The sequence below is a fragment of the Crotalus tigris genome, unplaced genomic scaffold, assembly GCF_016545835.1.
Source record: "Crotalus tigris isolate CLP2741 ecotype Arizona unplaced genomic scaffold, ASM1654583v1 scf7180000019496.3020429, whole genome shotgun sequence".
NCBI classification, from domain to species: Eukaryota; Metazoa; Chordata; class Lepidosauria; order Squamata; family Viperidae; genus Crotalus; species Crotalus tigris.
This window is the reverse complement of record NW_024097566.1, coordinates 715,495-739,073: the sequence shown is the minus strand read 5'-3', so window position 1 is coordinate 739,073 and position 23,579 is coordinate 715,495. Positions and strand designations below refer to the sequence as shown.

Below are 23,579 nucleotides of genomic sequence, written 5' to 3'. Positions count from 1 at the left end.
GATTTTCAGAAGCAATTCAAAGTGGCTAGTTTTATCTTTTTAAATGCTTTATGACTTGGTGCCTAGTTAATTTACAGACTTCCTTTTTCAACCAGAGTTGATCCATATGATATGGTAATACTGGTAGAAACTATAACTAGTACCTAATTTTTATGAAATGTATAGCATATATTTGCTTACATTACTTAGCACTGAAAAATATAATTATGATGGCAGTTTATTACGCATTAGAATATTATATTAGTTATTGTTAGAAAAAAGTGAAGAAATAATACCAACAATCACTGAGAAGCTCCTGCAATGTGTATTTTATTGTAATGTATATTGCCGGATTGTTCTTATTGTATATAATTTTATTATACTAATCAGATTTTACTCAGTATAAAATTATAATTTAATAATTTATATTATTTGTGAAGGCACATGGAATATAAAACAACTATTATAATTTTATTTTGCTACAAAAATATTTTTGTTTATAATCATTTGTATGATGGGGATATGTTTTGGCCTCTATTGTGAAACAACAGCAACATGAACACAAGCATATGTTTCCTGAAATGGAATGCATTTTCATCTGTGTATTTACATAGTAGTTTCTTCCCACTCTAGTTCCACATCACCTGAAAAAGAAAGAGAACACTGATTGACCCTTCTACATATTAATCTTAAATTACACATACAGGGTAGGAAGTATTTAAAATATATTACATGGAATTCTTGTGCTTCCATTATCAGTGGAAGAATAAGCTACTTATTTTTAAAAAACAATCATCATGGTAGTTTTGTTAATTGTTATAGTACTGACTAACACACATACATACACATTCTATATACTCTATATACGATATAAGCTATATTATAAAACAAAAGTATGCATAAGATATCAAAAGGTATGTAAGAAACATTTTGTATTTTGAGTAAAAATGGCATATAAGAAATGAAGCAAATGAGGTTGGCAGAACTAAGACAAGAATTGGATCCAATAGAGCACCGATAAGATAAAAGGGCAAAATCATGGATCTCAATGGCAAAGTATTTTTATTGAATCTGAGAGTTGACAGGATACGTCTGGGACAATTCCATGAACAGTGCAATGAAATAATTTATTATTTTAACAGTAGAAATCTGGATAGTGATGAGTTACATCATGGCCAAAAAATATCAGATCATAAAGTAATCACTTAAAGAAATTTACTAGAAGGACTTTTGCTCCCAGTTTGTGAAGGATAAAAAAATGGTATGATAAGGTAACCGACTGTATATTGTGGAGAGAGCAAGAACAAAAGCATGTGACTAAATAAAAATACAAAGCCAGGAAATACCATTATTAACGTATAAAAAAAGGAATTGGCTGAAATATGAGAAAGTTCCGAATAAAAAAGTACTTCTGGCTGACGCCAACAATTAGGTTAGGATGAAAACTATAGAATTTCATGAACTTGATCATTATGCAAAGATGGTGCCTTTGATTTTATCCAAAAAGCTAAATACCAAAACATCAAATTAAGTAATAAAAAAAATGCTTCTCAAAGACAATTTTCAAATATACCACAAATAAACCCGCTACCATTTTTTAAAAAATAATTTTGATATAATACATTTATATACCTTCCATTGCATCCAAAGAATCCATCTTTTGCAAAACTGAATAGTTAACAAAACATATAGGCTGGTTGTTCTTGATTGTCAGCAAGTCCAGAATACACTGATGTAAAAATATGTACTGTGCCTAGAAAGTGTGAAAATTAAAAACGTTTAAGCTTTATTCACAGATATTTTGATGCTAACCTGAACTTGTTTTGAGGCAATTTTTGAATTTGAAGGATACTTTTAGAAAAAGCAACGTTCTTACCACTAATTCATATTTTGGGGGTCTTCTGGAGCCCTTTCTAGTTAGATAAGATTCTATCATACTTCTTATTGCAACGCTTCAAAGAGATATATAGAATAACAGAGCTGGAAGGAACCTTGGAGGTCTTCTAGTCCAACCCCCTGCTCAGGCAGGAAACCCTATACCATTTCAGGCAAATGGTTGTCCAATTTCCTTTTAAAAACTTCCAGTGTTGGAGCATTCACAACTTCTGCAGGCAAGTTGTTCCATTGATTAATTGTTCTGTCAGGAAATTTCTCCTTAGTTCTAGGTTGCTTCTCTCCGTGATTAGTTTCCATCTTTTGCTTCTTGTCCTGCCTTCAGGTGATTTGGAGAATAGCTTGACTCCCTCTTCTTTGTGGCAACCACTGAGATATTGGAACACTGCTATCATGTTACCCCTCGTCCTTCTTTTCATTACACTAGACATACACTATTCCAGCAACTGTTCTTTATATGTTTTAGTCCATTACCCTAATCATCTTTGTTGCTCTTCTCTGCTCGCTTTCTAGAGTCTCAATATCTTTTTTACATCGTGGTGACCAAAACTGAATGCAGTATTGCAAGTGTGGCCTTACCAAGGCATTGTAAAGTGATATTAACACTTCATGTGATCTTGATTCTATCCCTCTGGATATATAATGAAGAAAGAAATAGTATGATGGGATAGCAAAAACAGGGGACCATGTTTCCATCACCATGTGTTGTGGACTGTCGGCTGCCGGAGGACTCCGTGGCCAACTCAGAGGAGGAAGCACAGGAGCGGGCATCGGGCCCAGCATCAGGGCCATCTGCAAGCTCCGATGGGGAAGAAGGAATGGAGCTGTTGCATCCAGGGACAGAGGCAGAGACTGGGCCATCCACCAGCCCCCAGTTGGAAAGGCTGAGACTTCTATGCCTTTAGGCAAGTGATTCAGGAGAGGAGGATCACATAGGACCAGTGATTGATGCACGGGTGTGGCGGAGGCTGAGGAGAGGAGAACAGCGAGAGGCTATGGGCTGGTCTTTGGGGCGGAAGAGTCACTACCGCTAACAGAGCCCCACCCTCAGCTGTGGATAAAAGGCAGGTGCAGAGACGAATAGGTGTGGCAGATAACTATTCATCTCCCTGCTGGTCAGCCACTTCTAATTGGAACTCCTGACCCTTGTTTGGAAACTTCCTGACAGTTAGAACAATTAACCAGTGGAACAACCAGAAGCTGTGAATGCTCCAACACTGGAAGTTTTTAAGAAGAGACTGGACAGCCATTTGTCTGAAATGGTATAGGGTTTCCTGCCTCAGCAGGGGGTTGGACTAGATGACCTCCATGGTCCCTTCCAACTTTATTATTATTATTATTATTATTATTATTATTATTATTATTATTATTCATTAGACGTGAACCTCAGTGACACGGGTTGCAGCCAGCATCCTAGGTACCAACCAGGTATCTCCTTAAAATATAAGATGTTCCGAGTAGCACAGTTTTTTGTAGCATCGCTGGAGTTATTGCAGGAAGCCGCAGTTTCTTGAAATATTTTGCAAAGTTTTGGGACATAGTTCCCAGTGCCCCAATGACAATGGGTATCACTGTTGCATGTTTCATCCATAATTGCGCAGTTTCAATGGTCAGGTCATGATATTTTGTAATTTTTTCCAGTTCTTTTTCTTCGACTCTGGCATTTCCTGGTACAGTAATATCAATCAGCTGTACACTTCAGTTATCTACAACTGCAATATCTGGCGTGTTGTGTTCCAAATGGTGATCTGTCTGTATTTGAAAGTCCACCCTCTCATTCTCAACAACTTTTTCCATCCTATGTTCCCACGACTTTTCGGACACAGGCAAGTCATATTTTTTACACAATGCCCAGTGAATTAATTTAGCAACTCGGTCATGTCTAGCTTTGTAGTCAGTTTGCGTGATTTTGCTGCATTCACATATTAGATGTGAAACAGTTTCAATTTTGTCATTGCAAAGTCGACAATTTGGATTGTCAGTGGATTTTTGTATCTTCGCTTTCATGGCATTAGTTTATAGTGCTTGTTCTTGAACAGCCAGTATTAAGCCTTCCGTTTCTTTCTTGATGGTTCCCATCTTAAGCCATGCCCATGTCAAGTTGTTGTCACATTTTCCTTCAATGTTTTTCAAATGATATCCATGCAAAGCTTTGGTTTTCCATCTATTTAATCTGTCATCCAGTCATTTTTCCTTATATTCTGCCTTTGTTTCTGTTATTTTTATAATGCTCTCTGTTTTCACAGCCTGCAGCATTTTTTCTGTACTTTGATTCACATAGTCATTCAAACTTCGTTTTTCTTCTTCTACAGTTTGGTGGATTTGCAATAGCCTTCTGCCCTCTATTTTTCTTGGCAGATACAACCTGTGGTTGTCACTTTGTGGATGTAGAGCGTGGTGCATATTCAAAAGTTTATGCGTTTTCCGGTCTAGATTTTCCAGTTCAGCCAAAGTCCAGTTGATAATTCCAACTGGGTAGCGTATCACTGGGACTGCCTATGTATTAATGGCTTTAATTATGTTTCCAGCATTCAGCTTTGATTTTAATATTTTACAAACTCTCCTGATGTATTCCTTTTGCATTAACTCTTTGGCTTTTCCATTCAAGATGTTGTCTGTTTCCAATATGCCTAGGTATTTGTAACCTTCATCCTTTGCTAGTGCTTTCACAATACTTCCATTTCCCAGTTCTATTCCTTCTATTTTTGCCATTTTTCCTCATTGCATGGGTAATATAGCACATTTTCCAAGTCCAAAGTTCATTCTGATGTCGCTGGTAAACAGTGAAACTATGTTGAGTATTGATTCAAGTTCAGTGTGGCTTTTTGCGTACAGTTTTAAGTCATCCATGTAGAATAGGTGGTTTATCTTGCTATACTGGCTTGGGATGTGGTATCCCAATTTTGTGTTTCGTAAGATTATTGTCAATGGAATTAATGCGATGATGAACAGTAGTGGTGAAAGTGAGTCCCCTTGGAAAATTCCTCATCTGATGTTGATTTTACCAATGTTTTCCCCATTTGCTGTTAGGACTGTTTTCCATTTTTGCATATTTGCTTTCAAAAATGTACAGATATTTTTGCTGATTCCAAAGTTTTCCAAACACGCATTAATCCAGCTGTGGGGCAATGAGTCGAATGCCTTCTTGTAATCAATCTACGCCATATTTAGGTTCGTTTTCCATCGTTTTGCATTTTTAAGTACCATTTTGTCAATGAACAGCTGATCTTTTGTTCCTTTTGATTTTTTACAATTTCCTTTTTGTTCTACTGGATACAGACTGTTTTCCATCACATGATTAAATACTGAATTTGCCAGTATTCTTGTAAAAGGTTTGAACATTGTTGGTAGACAAGTAATTGGGCGGTAGTTGCTTGGTTCTGTGTTCTTTTCTGGGTCCTTCATTATCAAGTATGTTCGACCAGCTGTTAACCAATCTTCACTTGTGACATTTTGAAGCATTTCATCAAACTGAGTGGCCATGCGGTGGTGGAGACTGGTGAGGTGTTTCAACCAATATCCATGCAGGTGCACTCCAGTTCTTGACCTTCTTTACTTGTTGTTGTTGTTGTTACACACACACAGATGTGTGTGTGTGTGTGTGTGTGTGTGTGTGTGTGTGTGTGTGTGTATATATATATATCTGTAGGTCTTTGGTTATTCGGGTTTTCTCCCACGTCAAATTGGAAGTTCTTGGCGACGTTTTGACGAAGTCTCATTCGTCATCTTCAGACTGGTGTTTTTGGTTTCGTGCTTCTAGGAGCAATTGTTCCTAGAAGCATGAAGCCGAAAACACCAGCCTGAAGATGACGAATGAGACTGTCGAAACATCACCAAGACACTTCCAATTTGACACAGGAGAAAACCCGAATAACCAAAGACCTACATACAAACAACCGCGAAAACCTCAGATATATATATATATATATATATATATATATATATATATATATATATATATATATATATATATGGAGACTTCGTCGAAACGTCACCAAGACACTTCTAATTTTACGTGGGAGAAAACCCAAATAACCAAAGACCTACATATATATATATATGTAAGGGAATAAGGGAAAGAGAAGGAGGAGAAAAACAAGTTACTTATATGAGAAATCACCTGCAATCTGAGAACTGGGTCACTGCATGTATCTTAAACATCTTACCAGATTCTGTACCATACACATTCTTTCACTTCTTAGTTCAGCTACAAGTCCATAGACATCCACAAAATCATGATCATTTATATGCTGTATTAAATGGTCAAGAGCAATGTAAACTCCTGTTCTTCCAACTCCAGCACTGTAAGAAGTAGAGATGAAATACACATGGAAACATTTGGCACTTTTAATGGAAAAAAATCACGATTACAATGAAACATAGATTACAATTTGATTAAATATTATTGCAAAATAATTATTTTTAGGTAAGTATAATATTGGGGATATGTCACTTTTCATCATGTAAATTCTTTGTATTATCTATCATAAGATATAGTCAAAATGGAAGGGACTTTTTTTAACCTAAGTACAATTCTAGATTGATGGTAAATGTTATATTCTAGATTAAGATTTTTACTATAATGGTAACTATGGTGTTATACCTAATTCATTATGCACCTATTATCAATCTGTGATTTATGCACTTGAAACCTTGAACTCTTGAATATGTCTGTTGATGTATCTTAAATAGGTTTCACCACAAACTTCAATGTTCTTAATTATACATGGATTCGGTACTCCATTCTAGAATTCAATCTATTGCTTCTGTTTCTAATAAACTAATCCCATTATTTAACATTATGAGATCTGTTAAACATCTGTTTACCTGCAGTGAACAATTATGGGTGTGTTGTCATGAGATCGGCTGCCTCGGACCAGCTTTGCAAAGTGGACTAATGATGCACTTGTTTCAGGTACTCCATGTTCAGGCCAGGCAGTAAAATTACACTGACGTACCATCATACAATCCCCATGCTGTTAAGATACACAAAGAAAAGTGGGAGTTTTTTTAGAATTAAAGGAGTATTTAATTTACTCCTTTAAGAGGACATTCATACTGGGATAAACTACAATTGGATTTTTTTGGTGGCACTCTATTATATATCTTACCTAAGAAGATAAGCATCTAAAATGTATTGTGCATCTAAATGCCTAAATTGCTTGTTTACAGCAGCCTGATAAGCAGTTTAACCAGTAATTATTACTTGAAATGGAACATTAATTTTGTAGCTCATTGTCTTGATTCTGTTTGTAGGACAAATTACAATAGATCAGTGATGGCGAACCTTTTAGAGACTGAGTGCCCAAACTGCAACCCAAAGCCCAATTATTTATCACCGGGTGCCAGGTGGACATGGCCCGCTGGGTGGGTATGGCTGTGGTGCTCATGGCAGATTTGGCCATGAGGTGGCCAAGGTAGGCATGGTCACCTCAGTGTTGCTCGTGGGGAAGGATGCCTGTGAGGGGTGGGCAGGGTTGGGGGAGATCCAGGGGTTCTCTGGCAGGTGGGGTGGTAGGCAGAAGGCTTGTCCTGCAGGGTAAGGTGAGGCAGGGTGAGAGTGCCATTGCCATGGGGTAAGGCAAGGGCTGGGTGGCTGCTGTCTGACACCATCGGCCCCAGCACAGAGGCCAGCGAGTACATGGGGGCCGACCTCCTGGCCCCTCAACTGGTGCACTCTGGGGCTCTGCAGCCTGCCGCCAGCAGTTCAAAGAAGCCGCCTCTGAGCTGGATGGCCAGCTGACAGCTGAGGAGGCGATGCAGTGGATTGTGCCCGGGAAAAGGAGAGCATGCGAGACCAGGAGGGATGGGACGGGGGGGAGGGAAACCAGCCATGCTGTGATGCATCCGGCCATGTGGGACCTCGGCGAGTTAGCAAGCGGCTGGTTGAAGAGGGACAGTTGCCATCTCTGGGACATGGTGCACATGCCCACAGAGAGGGCTCTGAGTGCCACCTCTAGCACCCGTACCATAGGTTCACCACCACTGCAATAGATCCTTGATGCTGAATTCCAGAATCGATGCCATCATAGGATCACTGGGAATATTACAGATATAAAGCCACCTAGTTTATTGATTCTTAAATATCAGATTTATGAATGTTTTTCATAGGTTATTTTAGGTGATATTTTAACTTAATGGACATTTCCCCCCCTTCATTATGACCCACTGTGTCTGGGTAATGCTAGTAAATATGTTCTCTGTTTTTGATTTATAACTCTTCCATGTCAACAAACGATGAATATACTTTCAATAACTTGTTCTTTGGATTTCAATTTCCCAGAAACCTTATAGAAAATAATCTGATGACAGTACAATATTGGGAATTATAAAAGCCAAGATATATTAATCAAAAAATTTAAACAATGATTCTAAGAATAAGATGTGTCAGACATTACAGCTGCAGACAGATTACAGTTTTCACAGAATCTGTGGAAGTTTAAAGAAAATCTATTGTTACCTTTTCAATTTTTAGATCTCTGATGGTCCAGTCTATTTGAGTATCTTCCACTAATTTAGTAATCACTATATCTCCAAAAACGGTAACTGGAATGTTATCTTCAGGCCAATACTGATGGCATCTTATCTGCAGTCAGGGTGCAATATGATGGTTTATAAAATTGTATTTTATTTTTATGAATGTATAATAGTGAGTTTTCAAATAAATTTATAGTCCATATATTGGTAACTTACCCGCCCTTTTTCATAACACTGAGTTAGCATAACAACAGTTTTTGCTCTTGTTTCCCACACCATTCTCCAAAAATCTCCCACTGTGCCTGGTAATGGTCCTTGAGTAGCAATAAATTCATTTGGACATACATAGCCCTAAAGTAAAAATGAAACTTAGTACATTAAGTACAGTACTTAGTACAGTTAGAACAATTAATCAGTGGAACAACCTGCCTCCAGAAGTTGTGAATGTTCCAACACTGGAAGTTTTTAAGAAGAGACTAGACAGCCATTTGTCTGAAATGGTATAGGGCAGTGATGGTGAACCTTTTAGAGACCAAGTGTCCAAACTGCAACTCAAAGCCCACTTATGTATCATCGAGTGCCAGGTGGGCATGGGCCATTGGGTGGGCGTGACCGTGGTGGTAACGGCAGTCTGGATGGGACTAAAAAGTTCAATCAATCAATTCCAACTTTGCAAGATCCTTGTTTCCCCGCAAGAAATAGAAATTGATTTTGATTGATTGAAACTTTTTTTTTTTTTTTGCACATGGCGGTGGAGGCCTAAAGCGAAAAGATTTTATAAAACCCAGCTGAAGGACTGGAGTGGCACGCGTGCCATAGGTTCGCCACCACGGGTATAGGGTTCCTGCCTGAGCAGGGGGTTGGACTAGATGGTTTCTAAGTCTCTTCCAACTTTATTATTATTATTATTATTATTATTATTATTATTATTATTATTACTACTACTACTACTACTAAAGAAAAGAAGACAAAAGATCATATTCAGCTACATATTCAGTAAAATATGTATTCTTGCATGAAGACATTCAAAGTTACCATTCCTGAATACTCCCTGAATACAATATATACTTCTAATAGCTATTAATTAACTGATCTAAATTCCCTGAAATCTGTAACGTATTGCAAAATGTCTATCTCTTTTCAATGCTACATTCTATTACAGATTTGTCTTCTTTCCTTGATGGAATGTTTAAAAACTACATTTCTACAAAGCTTGCACATGAAATCACCATGGTGAAATATTGGAGATATTTTGTAATAGGAAAAATCAATTTTCCAATTAGGGGAAATTGAACTTTGGGAAAAAATGAAATATATGTAATACTTTTTTTAACATCTTTTTATGATATAAATTCACTTTGATAAAAAAATGTATTGCAAATACTGTAGTGTGGCTTGGTTGTAAAAATATGTCTGCTGTATAAAACTGAATAGTTTATTCAGGTAATAATTATAAAATTATTGATTGCATTTAATATAAAATATTCTTTTTGTTTAAGGTAGAGCTACAAACTATTACATGTAACAGAATGTAGAATTTTAGAACAATCAAATGGGCAAAAAAATAAACTTCGGAAACACAAGAAATAATCACTTTTGTAGTAAAACAAAACAAAACAGATATCTTAAATTTTATCTTCTGCTACATCAAAGAAATATACAAAATAATATGATTTCAGTAAAAAGGGTGGAATTTGTGATCTTCACAAATCACTTTATTTTTTAATTTAATATATTTTCAAATATATAGCATTTCCTTTCACACATTGGATTATTACCATATAATTTAAAAGTAAATATGCAATATTCCATGAAGGTTCCACCCCTCCCCCCTGCAACACACAGGCACACAGACTGGGGAATTATTCCTTGTTCTTCACATCTTTGCACCCTGATAAGCTATGTTAATGACTGGCAATCATTTGTTTTGTATAGCATGTTATTTAAAACAGTGGCCTTCAACAACAAATAATGCAAATAAAAATATTTGTATCCATAAGTTGAATTATCAAGTAGTAAAGATTAATATACCTTTTCCTTGCTATCTGTTTCATAATTGTAAAACTAGTAGCTCACAGATAATTGTGAATCGCTTGACCTATAAATATCAGAGATTTTTACTTGATAATGTAGCTCCCAAATTCTCAAAATATTGCATTGGTTAAGCACACAGCATAACAGTTGGTCCAATCCAATAGATTTTGGTTCTAAATTGGAAGACACCAATGGTACCTAGTTGGGTGATAAACACCTGCAAGCAAACAATCAAGCTTATGGAGCATCAAAAACTCCATAGTTCAACCTTGAGCCACATACATTCTCTTTTATTGCAGAAAAATGGATGCTAAAAATACAACATATGGTAGAAATTAAAATTTAGAAATATGTTACTTAGTTCTTTTGAATAACTTGCAATCCAAAATCAACAATGCATTTTTGGGAACTAAGAAAAAAAATTAAATAAATATTAGGCATTTCTCTACACACAAGAAACATAGTGTTTGCAATATTGAATCTTATAAAGAAAACAAATTCCACGGCGTATCCCACTATGGTTATCTTTCTCCTCATGCATCCGGAATGGTCTGCTCCTAGCTTAAAGTGAAGAATGTAGCTTCCAAGAGATTAAAATATACAAGACAACTAGTCTAGGTGTTTAGCTGAAATATCCTTATAATCATACTGGAGCTTAATAGCAGAAGAAACTAAAATATTCTATGAAGTGATGGAACAGGCAATTATAGAACATTTTCTTGAAAACTGAAATATACAATTATAGTATTCTTCAAGGATTCAATAAGCTATTTTTGTTTTCCATATGAAACAAATGAATGAAATAAAAATTTAATTGATGATGATGTTAGTCTGTAATTGTATTGTAATACAAAGAGTAAAAGAAAACTCATGCCTTTTTTCCATAAAGATATGTTTTTTTCTAATCATCCAGTGACATGGGGAAGAATACAGTTACAATTTAAAATGATTATAAACTTACAGATACATAGCTGGCATTAATGTAATCAGATCCTGGTACACAAGCATCAGGTATTAATTTCACTCGATTATTATTATCTGTGCAAAAGAAATTAAATCAAAGGATCTTTCCAAGGTTTCAGTGGATGGATATATGAATAGATAAGTAGATAACAGTCACTGTATTCTATATATAGCACATATGTATACACGCACATACAGATAGACCATTTTAGCAAATATGACATTTAATATATTAAAATTTAATTTTTCCTTTTAGTTTTATTTTTAACTATTAAAACCACGGCTGAGTTTAACAGAATCAAGAAATATGCCCATTAAGAAAGAAGACTTTTAGACAGACATTTTAATTTACAACTTTTGTCTCTTTATACACTGAAAGAAAAAGATCTCTCTCTCTCTCTCTCTCTCTCTCTCTGCGTGTGTGTGTGTGTATGTATATATGTGTGTGCGCACAGCTGTGGGAAGGGAAATTGAATTCTGTGCTGGTTTCCCATCTCAAGTTAAATCTATATATGTCTTTATATCCCTATGTAGTTCTCCTGAATGCATTCAAAAGTCAATATGTTATTTATTTGCAACAGAACATATCTGGAATAGATGTACCCTTAAATAATTTCATATTTAAGAATGAATATTACTATGAAGCATCCTGGAATGGCAGAAATAATAGAACTATGCAAAGCTTCAATTAGAAGATTCAATCAAATAACCTATTTGAATCTATTAAAATTATTGGATTAAAACAGGTATCTGAATCTAGCTCATGATTCATTGAGCTGCTCTGCTTGGATACAGATACTTTACTTTAATGTAATCATTGAACTAAATTAATTCAAAGTTATTTTGAATAGTTAAACTAAACTGCAAAATCAAACTGAATCTTGGCTGAATGCATATATTAATAAATAACGCAACAAAAGAATAGAGTTTTGAATATATGTACAAAAAAGATAAACTCTGAGTATGCATTCTGCTACTGCTTTAGGCATATTAGCTCAGGTCAACTTGAGCACAGAATATTTCCTGAACTAGTAGCAGATAGTAGGAGCAGCTGTTCTCAACAGTTAATACACAGAATGTGGCTACATTAACCAAAGAATGCCTTGTCCCCATCTCACATCACAGCTAATGCTTAAAATAATAATAGCATTTCTTTTCTTAATAAGAGAAAAATGAAGCAGTGTTGACTACAGAGGGAGACAGACTCCTGACTCCTGTGATAAAATCTATCCTGGATTTATAAATTACTATATATTCACTCTGATCTTTCCTGGAGCAGCTATATACCACATTTACAAGTATCTTAAGAAAGCATCATCATGTTCCAAAGAAAAGGTGAGCATACCCAGAGATGGATCCAGCATTTTTAGATAACTTTATTTTACTGCAGAGTACACAGCCCAAGAATAATAATTAGGATGAATTATATTACACAGCTAAGGAACCATGAGGGTGTATTATTTCCTGTCCTGCAACTGCAGTATACAATCTGCTGCTTCAGAACTTTCTACTAAACCACAGACTCTCTCTAATCTGAGAAAAAGTCCCATGGGAGAAGTTCTTTTATGATACTCTCCCTTTACTTGAGATATAACAGACTGTTGCAGAGATAATAGTACAATGAAAGACAAAATATATTCACACATCTCTCAACTACTTCATAACAAAAATAAATTCTGGGATTTCCACATCTTCATTAGGAAATAGATAAAGAAATGACTTTATCCATCAAATTGTATAATCAAAAAAGATACAAGCAATTTTGGCATGGCACTATTTAAAAATTAATTTCAGAAAAATATAATTAGTAAACCACTACGTACATGGTTTGATGTTTGGAAAACGATTTTTAGATTTGTTCCAAGGAAGATCGGCATCAGTTAACGCGAGATCTGGAAGAAACTTGGGGAGTTCCTATAAAATAATATATATGTCACTATGACTTTCAGGTTACTCATGTTTTCAGCAAAAAAATACACAGGAAGCATAGTAGCATGAACACTTCCAATTAATACTGGAAATATATTTTCCTTTTTAATAATGACTTTCATTTGTATCAAGAGGCTCCAGACCTTTTACCTCATTTTCAGGTTGCTTTAGAATTAGAAAATACTTTATTAAGTGATAGTGGAGGAGGTAGTGGTAGTTTCTTATTATATTACCCTTTGCAGTTTTCAGGCTGCACACATTTCTTGATCTAAATCAATTTTCAAAGGATCAGTTCCTCTGACATTTAATTGAAGCACAAAGTCAAGGAGTCTGCAGGCTGCTTGAGGGATAATTATACAATAGATGAACAGCCTCATAAAATATGTGCTAAGAACCATAAAATTTAAACAAAGGATGGAAGGAAGGAAGGAAGGAAGGAAGGAAGGAAGGAAGGAAGGAAGGAAGGAAGGAAGGAAGGAAGGAGGAGGGGGAGGGAGGGATTTTTTTTTTCTAAAAAACTGAATGGGAATAATGAGATTTGGAAGAAATTTTCAGCACAGCACTTCTTGCAATATAATCAATGTCCTGCCAATCTAGCTCAGCAGTGGTCAACCAACTGCTACAAGGCTTTAGTCTCCCAGCAGATCTTTAGAAGGAATCCCACTGCCTTTAAGGACAATAGACTTGATCCTGAAGACTTCATTTATGCTTATGCTGGGGTATGACATACTAAAGATTTTACTTGAATCATTTATGCTGCATACTGTGAATATATTCAGAGAAATTAGAAAGTCCACTAAAAAGGAATATTTTTAAAGAGAAAATAGAATGAATAGGTTGCATTTTTTTGTTTATATGTAAGTAGCAACGAGGGAAAGATTTCTGTAGCAGGAATGAGGATGAGTGTATGAACTCTTCTGATTAAATGGAATGAGAAATAATTTGTATATAACACTGCTTCCCATGTGAAACTATCATAAGTGACCAAACTATTTATTGAATACTAATGATCAAAGTACATCAAATGTGATACATGAAACAAGTGGAGATTTATGCATGTTGTGACAACTGTTGGTAACATACCAAAAATTCTTCCTGAAACTTGATGTTGTTATTTGTGCAAAGATCTTCCACATGTTGCAGAAAACATTTCTTGCCTATTGGCCTTGAAATAAAGAGGAAAATTGATAATTTGTGATTTAAAATAAAGATATTTCTATTGGAAAGTTAACATACCATTTTTATGCATATAAAACAATTAAAAAAGAAAAGATTTAGTTTACATTTGGAATAGTTTTGAAATAACAGAATTCCATCTTAAATTTTCTACTATTTATTTGACAGCCTGCAACTGTTATCTACAAACTGTTTTACAAATGTGATTACTCCCAAGGGCAATCTTTTGATATTTATGCACATTTGTAAAATCACCCTTCAGTTCAAATCCAGCAGATAATGCTTCTTTTGTCACACAGAAACCATTTTATACAATGCAGGGCTTTAGATACACAAAATATAGCAGTGACTTCATTCTCATAATGACATGGTTTTTAAACCCCTAGGAGTTAAATATCACCATATTACTTGCCACGCTAAAACACAGACATGCAGGCTTCACCCCAGAGAGAGAGAAAGCATTTCTCCAGTTACCATGCAATTGGTCATGCTTTCATGATTTATACACAGCTTGGAACTTTTTCTAATAAGTATACCAATATATGTCACACATTTCACTTCATCAGACTAGGTACAATATAAAACTCAACTTACCTGATGGATTTTCTATAACTAAGTAACCTGTAATAGAGATTGTATTAAATAAGAAGCTGAAAGTTGGGAGTTAGGCAACTTTTTTGCATTCTAAATTGATTCTGGACTCACTAAAGTTAGAAGTAAGGAGTCAAATGATATTAAACATTTTTGAATGATTCACTTTTCAGAAGTTCTTTAAATTCCATTTTTATGAGATGCTGTGCCAATATAAATTATTTTAAATTCTTTTTGCAAGACAAAAGGGACAGACTGCCTTAAGAAGTGCAGCAAGGCCACTGGTAGGTGGAAGAGGCAATTAACATTAACTGTCTTGGTTTTTGTGAATGGCATAGTGTGATATGTGAGGTTATTTAGCCTCAATCAACCCCAAATTAACACTATCCCTATTGCAGATGGGGTAAATTTTTCATAATTTAGTTATTCCTCTATAATCAAGTTATATGTCATTCAGAGAGGGTTTCTAAGTTCTACACTTTATTAACCTCTATGCTTCAGTAAAGACATTCCAGTATGATATCTCACTTTTTAAAGGGTCAATGTCTGCTAGGTTTAAAATAGGGTATGACACTTTCTTGTACTACTTAGGTATGTGATAATATGTTGGTAGAGTTTTTCTGTTTTGGTCACCTTCTAACGTGTGGGATTGCAACTCACAGACGCCACCACATTTAGAGACTACTAGCTTGTTACATTGATGTTTGATAACATTTTAAATAAATACAGTGGTACCTTGGTATTCAACTGCTTTGAAACTCATCGAATTTGGTACTCAATGCATTTTGAAAAAATTGTCCCGTTACTCATTGTTTGTTTGGTACTCAATGTACAAGCTAAAACTTGTCGCTGTCGGCTGCCATGTGACTCACTACATTATTCCTTATGGGAAAAAATGTTTGGTACTTATTGTTTTTGGCACTCATTGTGCCTCTGGGAACCAATTAACAATGGGTACCAACAGCATGTTGATTGAAAAGGGAAAGCATAAAAGACATAGCAGCAATGTAATAGTGCCTATTTTGCTAAAAATTATATTCATACATTGTAATGCTTGACAATTTCCTAATTACATAACCTGATTTCAGTAGATGATTTTAAGAATTTCAGGAGGGAGCCTGCATTTTTTTCTAAAGAGTCCACATGTAATGACTAAAGTGTTGTGTATGGATGTGTATCATACGTACTCTATTTTTCCTGCTTTTCTCTTAGGCTTTTTCTATAAAGTATAAAGTTAGCTGCATATATTTTACTTCAGATCATGTGATCAGAGGATGACTGGTGTAGTGGTTAGAATGGAGCATAATGAGCCACTGATACACTCAAGGAGAGTCATTCCTGCAAGTTCCATCTCACTTAGGGATTTGAAGGTAATAATGAGCATCTTGAATTGCACCTAGAAATAAACTGGAGGACAGTGCAGCTTGTCCAGTACTGGTGTGGAGGGCCAGAACTATACATGCTGCCATATTCTGGATCGGATGTTGTTTCTGGATAGTATTCAAGGACTGCCCTGTGTAGAGCAGTACAGCAGTAATCAAATCAGGAAGGGGTGAGGGCATGCCTGTAAGCATGCCACTTACTGGTGCGGCAGATACACAGTTGCATTTTATATAAACTCTAGATCTTTTGTTTTTGTTTGATGCAATACAATGCTTAGCCATTATGAATATAGGTATTCTGTATTATGAAAATGAAATATTTCAAGAATTGTATTATATGTGGGTTTCATTTGGAACTGTATTAAGTAGAGCTTATTCATATGCAAGTATATATAGGATTACAGTTTGAATTACTGAAAGATTTGTAGGCTAAGGTTTTTGAAATATAAAGAACAATTCTTTCTATTAGATAATCTTAAGAAAGAGAGTTGGATTTATTCATATAACACCCTGCTCTACTGGCCACCTGATCTGGACAATATGTGCCACTGTATTAAACATGGCTTCATTCCTTGGAAATTTATGTAAAATTTCACCATGGTATAATAAAATATCAAATTATGACAAATGTAATTTAATATCATCACGAACCATTTGCATGGGAATAAGCTTTGGTCTCATTTCTGGATCAAGATTCATCAAAGATAAGAGCATGAATCTTTGCATAAGTACTATTTACTTTTAAAATACTAATTACTGACTTCTCATTCTGCTTTCCAATAGACAAATCAGTGCCTGTCAACTAGTAAAAGAGGAAGCTCTTGCTTAAGCAGAAAAAAATCATGGAGCTGGATTGGCACCCAAACAGTAAAAAATTTAATATATATCAATAAATGATATATGATTAAGACTATCAGGTTCTATAGGAAGTTAGAATGGGATTAAGTTATATTAAGTAAATATATTATGTAATCATTACAGATGCATTGAGTAAAAAAACCACTAATTTGCTAAGCACTCAATAATAAGATTTACAGAAGCTTTCTTTAACCTGATTCTTCTTATCTTAATGGGTTAGAACTTATCTGGTATACTTTATCTTAGAAAAGCCTGAGTTACAGAATCAAGGAAAATATTGTGCATATGATTTATTTTCAACCATCCAATTCATTCAATGCTAACATTGTAATATAACTGCAAACAACAAAACTGCAAGACATCCATGTTTCAGCTTTATGCAGGAAATCAAAATACTTCAGCCTACAAGACTCCCATCATGTTTTGGGAAAACATTTGGATCATCAAAGCTATTCTATATACAACAACAGTTTATTGGAGCTTGCAATATTAATTGCATCTTGAAAGATAGATGGAACCTTAGAGCCTAGGCTCAGTTTCACTTCTAGTATGATTTTCTGCCCTTCCCAGATTCAAGTTATTTGTCTAGATATAGAATCAACAGAAGCCATTTATTTATGTTGGCAATGGTGACCAGCACTACTCTCTGGGTCAATCACTTAAAAACTGTTGGGAATTATATCTTGTTCAAAAAACCCCACAGAAATGAATATGTAGACTAAAGGCTTAACTCATAAGCAACATGAGTACTTGCTAGGAATAGCGTTGGAAATGTTATTAACAAGTTAAGATATTCATTCGTCTGTCTCTTTAAGAACAGTATAGAATAATTATTCCTTACTGAAAGTCTTTATAAGTTTTTCATTCTCACCTTTTAAACCTTAAATTATTACATAGCAATCTAAGATATTTAAATAAATATGTTTCATAGCTCATTTGTGAATGATCTCAGCATTTTACAAGCTTCTTACAATTTAGAAGAATAATTTTGAAAATAAGCCTGTTAATAATATAAAGCAATACTATTAAAATAATCCTGAATTTGTTTGTAATTTTCAGCTTCAATTTATTACAATCATTAGCTGCTGACAAATTCAAAACAAGAAAAGACCAAAGCAAACAAATAAAAATATAAGCATTTAGCCTAATCTTTCACTCTGGATTGCCTGCCACTGTTTTGGAATCAAGTATTGAAACTTTGTAACATTATATATTAAATAAATGATTTTCTGCAAGAAGGAAATCAATAGAATTGTTATCTTATGCATCTTATAAACAAGAAGAAAATAATACAAATAAACAGGGATCAAGAACGTTATGGAAATTATAATTTTGTATTTTTTCTAGTTTAGTTTCTGAAGTATTATACTTAAACTCACAGTTCTGCTTTTATATTTTTTAAAAAACAGTTTTCTAAAAGTTCCTGAAAATTTCTCTACTAGGAATGACATCATGTCTACATGAAAATGGCAGCCCTTCTCTCCTTCCTTCTAACATATTCTAAATAACATTTGAGCACAAGTCTGTATGATATTTGTCCTCCAACCCTATGAATTTGTGGTTGTGATGATTGCTAGAATAGGTTTATCTAGTTAGCCAGGATTATCCTGGATACTCTTGTGATTAGGAAATTTCTGTAAAAAAGATTTTAGGAAATCTAAAATTGCAAATTAGGAAAACTGCATTGTGAAATCCTGAATCTTGAGTACCATTATTCATAATATCACCTAGAATTTGTGTTTTATTTCTAATAGGAAAATTGGAGTAAATGAAAATTAAACCAAAAGATGTTTTGGTCACTGGTTCCATCCAAGTTTGCTAAACTTGAAATATACTGTATATGAAGTTTGAATCCAATGTTTATATAACGTCAATAGAAATAACATATTTGGGATCTACTTAGAAGGCCTTTTTGATGATATTTTCACATATCACAACAAATGCCTGGGACTCAATTTGTCTCCACAATGTGATTTTGTTTATAGTGCTTTAACAACAACAACAACAAATATATATATACAAACAATGCTTTTTCTTCTCTCATACATATTTTTGACCATAGTGTGAGCCTTTGACTTATATATTATTTATTTCCTGAAGGCTCTTTTTGTTGCATTATACACTTTCAATTGTTGTATTTATAAAACAGCAAATGGATTTATCTAAGGCAGGGTACCAAACATCATATCTTGGGGTGGAGCAGGCAGACTAGTATATTATGCTGAATTATGCATGCTATTATAGCACTAATAACGATAAATTATTTTTTTATGTCATTGGGGAAAACCCTGCATTGTCTCTGCAAGATATGAAAACCAATGTCATCACTAGTGAACTGATACAAAATTCATCTGAAGTGCTAAGAAAAGTATTATTTCAAATAAAAATCAGCATAATCTAGGATCACACAAGTGAACACATCACACTGAAAACCACACATTGAATCTTCAGCCATGCAGTAACTTACTGGATGATAAATATCTCCTTGCGTCTAAAGAAAAAAGAGGAATATCTGGAAACAAAACCCACTTGTCAGTAAGTACTTAGATAGAAACCAGGTTTGTTATTCAAATGAACAGTTGTACATGATAATATGTATCATTGAGATAGAAAGTAAGTTCAAAAGTGATAGGGCTTTCTGATTGCCTACTAAAATGAATGTATTCTGTTGCTGACTATTTGTTTATAAAGAAGCCATCTATTTGTTTATTTATACCCATCCATTTCAGAAGGGATGACTGAGCAGTTCACAAAAGATTGATACCATCAAAATATAATGCAAAGATATACATTTAAATTAGAAATAATATGTAACTTAATGAATGTCCATGTCTAAAAACCTGATATTAATCCATACAAATCAAATAACAAATCCAGCAACAGGGCTGCTTTAATTTCCTGGTAATTAATACCTGGTAATTAATTAATTTCCTCGTAATTAGTTAAAATGTCAAGCATTTTAATGATTATTTATGCATGATGGGGCACATACATGTATTCCAAAACATGTTTCTTCACTTTCAAATTCCAAAATGTTGCCCCTTCACTTAAAATAACCTGTCAGTAGTATTAAGTTCAATCAATAGCTGACATCTCATTTATTGAGGAAGGATAGCTAAACCATCAGTTTTTCTGCTAATTCATTTGTTAAATTGATGTATTTTTTCAGAAGGATAATATGACTGCTAATTTACAAGTTGGGATTGTGAATTTAGATTCCTTCAGAATCGACAGCCATGTAAATTTGTGAAACAAATCAATAAATAGAATTTTTGAAAAAAATTATTATATTTAATGAAATTACCACATTAATCTTCTTTAATACTGCAACATATAACATGGTCATATTAAAAATTTGCTGGTCAATACCTACAATGTGAGTTGCTATTAGAGTTCCCAATCTCTTCCTTTATATGGACAACTATATCAGCAGTAAAGATTTTGAGAGCCATCACATATAGCATGGCTTAACAATGAAGCATCAGTAGTCATCCTGGCATAATTTCTCGTCTTCTTCTTTCTCAGATATATATATGAAACTCCAAAATTATATAAGAGTAAAGTTTAAGTTGCCAAAATCTTGGAGGACCATTTATCGTATAAGATTTTATTTTATTTTTTGTAAAAAAAAAATTTGTTTTCAATTTTACATTACATCATAAAAAATACTTCAGATAAAGAGTAAAATAAATTTATACACATAATTTTTGGTATTGCTCACCCATTTCCCCCCAAACCGCATCCACCCTCTAACCTCTTCTCTCACTTCCCTCTTTCCCTCTTCTTCTTCACTCTCCCCCTCTCCTCCTTCTCCTCAACCTTCCTACTTACTTCTCCCCTTCCTCCTATCTTCTCATTCCGGATGCAGTCCAGGAGAAATGCCCGAGCAATTCCTCTCTCCAAAATAAAACATAATATTATATACAATGAAACTATTTCTACTTATCTGAGCTATTTAACCTACAACCCATCCCGCCTCCCCCCTCCCCCTTCCGACTTCCCAGAGCCAGGTACAGGTTATACAAACATATTAAATATAATATATTTAAGTTTACTAATTATACAATAACCAAAATCATACTAACCCTTAACTGTCTTCAAACTTTAACGTCATAATTTTATAAACAAATCTATTACTCATAAAATAAATGAAACTTTGTAGTTCCATATTTCTTCTGAACATATTCTATCTACCTTCTCCATACAATAACATATCTCTCTTGTGAATGGTCCTTTAAATAAGCAGAAATTTTAGCCATTTCTGCTAAATTAGAAACCTTAAATACCCATTCTTCTAAAGAAGGCAGAGAGTCCTTCTTCCAATATTGACCCACCAATAATCTTGCTGCTGTTATTAAATTCAACATCAGAATAGTTTCTTTAGCATCAAAATCCACAATATCGTATGAGATTTTTGTGTTCTGTCCCAAATCTTGCAAATGATAGCAGCAATATCTCACTAAGTTTTAAGTGAAAATTTAAAATGTTATGGTTATTTTTACTTTGGTATCTGAAGATGAACCCTTATACTAAAGGAAGCAGCGAATTAATCTTTTTATGGAGGATCAAAATATATGGAAGTGAAATAAATATAAAATCTGAAATTTAAAACTTAAATTTGGATAAATCTAAAATTGTTGAATGGTTAAGGCTCTCATTTAAAGACAATTGTTCATTTTAGAAATTGAAAAACAAATACATGCTGACATCTAGTGGTAGATGAAGACTATGACAGCTATGACTTTCATTATAGGACTTGGCAAAAATGGGAAAAACTAATCTGTGTTTGTGACCTTCAAAGCTTTAATAACAAAGAACAGTTGTGACAAAAAAAGACAATAATCTGGGCTGTAGACAAAGAGAGAATTATAAACTTCAGGAAAAAAATTCTTTTTTAAAATCTTTGGATTACAAATGTCTATTTAACCGGGATTCTAAAACTATTTGCAGTGGGAGAAAAAAGAAGAGAAAAACTCAAATTCTTGGCCATCATAGATCAGAGACATGTAGAAAGAACATACCAAGAAAACATAAATACTCCTCAGAAGGAGATATATAGTATACTGCAATTAATTCAAAGAACAATGATTTTAAACCACAAAGAAATCCAAAATAACTTTGAAAATATAAATCAATCTATTTCCAAGTTAACTCTACAACAAAAAAATTCCCAGAAAACAACAACAGAGAAGGAGCAGATAAAACAGATAAGTGGATACGAAATTGAGAATAGAGACTTAAAGATGGAACTTAACAAGAAAAGGAAACATGATTTCATCCTAGTGGAAAAAAATTAACAAGAATTGGAAAAAATTATCTCTTAAGATTACAAAATTAATCTGAAGACAAGAAAACAGACTGGATAAAATGGTCTGTAGAGATATCAGGAATAACAGAGAAAAAGGAAATGATAAGTGAAGCGGACAGAAAGAAAAAGAAAAAGATTTTCAACAAACATGGAAAGGCAAAAGCCCCGTACAAAGATATTTCACCTGATTTATTTTTTATATCTACAGTAACATTTATGAACACATGGAAAAGCCTTTCGACTCAGCAAAATACATTGATCAAGAAAGATACTGGGCAAAGGAAAAAGACTAAAGTGGAAATCAAGAAAATATGTGATGGGACCTACCAGAGAGAATACTTAAAAAAGAAACATTTGTTTAATATGGTTAAAGAGATAAAAAAGATTTGGAATATATATTTCATTCTAAGAGGGATGAATCCCTTAAATAATATAATATGCTTTCCCCCCTTTTTTTATTTTATTTCTTGATATGAGTAATATAAAAAAGTTGAAATGGCTTAGATAAAGGAAATGTTTTAGATATTTAAATGTGATTGAATTTAAGAAAATTTTAATGCTTTTAAAAAAAAGAAAAAATGTTTTGAATAAGAGTTAAAGGACTAGGTGGCTAGTTGTATTAAATGGAATACTTAAAGATTAAACATATTTTTAATTATGGTTAAAAAGAATAAGAAATCTTGGAAACAAATATATATTAGCTTAGGAGGGATACATATTTTAAGTAGTATGTTATTTTTTATGTTTCTTTACTCTTGCTCTCCTTTCTTTTTTCTTTTTACTGTTTTATCTATTCCTTAAGAAATGTAAAAGTGCTGAGATGGTTCATATGGAAAAAATAGACTTAAATTTTTAAATGTAATTAATTTTTGAGAAAATCTTAACCAGTTAGAATACTTTGAATTTTGTGGGAGAAACAAATTTAAATAAGGATTGTAACAGGATCTTTGATGAGGCAACCAGAATGAGTGGACAGAAAAGAAATATTA

The 23,579-nt window shown here is 33.9% G+C and overlaps 1 protein-coding gene across 1 annotated transcript in view; it reads right to left on the bottom strand.

Annotated features, from left to right (window-relative positions):
- Positions 1-326: 326 nt before the first annotated feature.
- Positions 327-23,579, bottom strand: part of PTPRQ (protein tyrosine phosphatase receptor type Q) — a 155,844-nt gene continuing 132,591 nt past the window's right edge. Inside the window, exons 44-52 of the mRNA XM_039362963.1 lie at positions 14,359-14,440; positions 13,170-13,260; positions 11,345-11,421; positions 8,566-8,700; positions 8,333-8,458; positions 6,700-6,848; positions 6,039-6,174; positions 1,612-1,732; positions 327-623 (exon numbers count right to left, since the gene is read on the bottom strand). Coding sequence (XP_039218897.1) covers positions 586-623; positions 1,612-1,732; positions 6,039-6,174; positions 6,700-6,848; positions 8,333-8,458; positions 8,566-8,700; positions 11,345-11,421; positions 13,170-13,260; positions 14,359-14,440 — 955 coding nt within the window. The 3' untranslated portion in view covers positions 327-585. The remainder of the gene's footprint in view (positions 624-1,611; positions 1,733-6,038; positions 6,175-6,699; positions 6,849-8,332; positions 8,459-8,565; positions 8,701-11,344; positions 11,422-13,169; positions 13,261-14,358; positions 14,441-23,579) is intronic.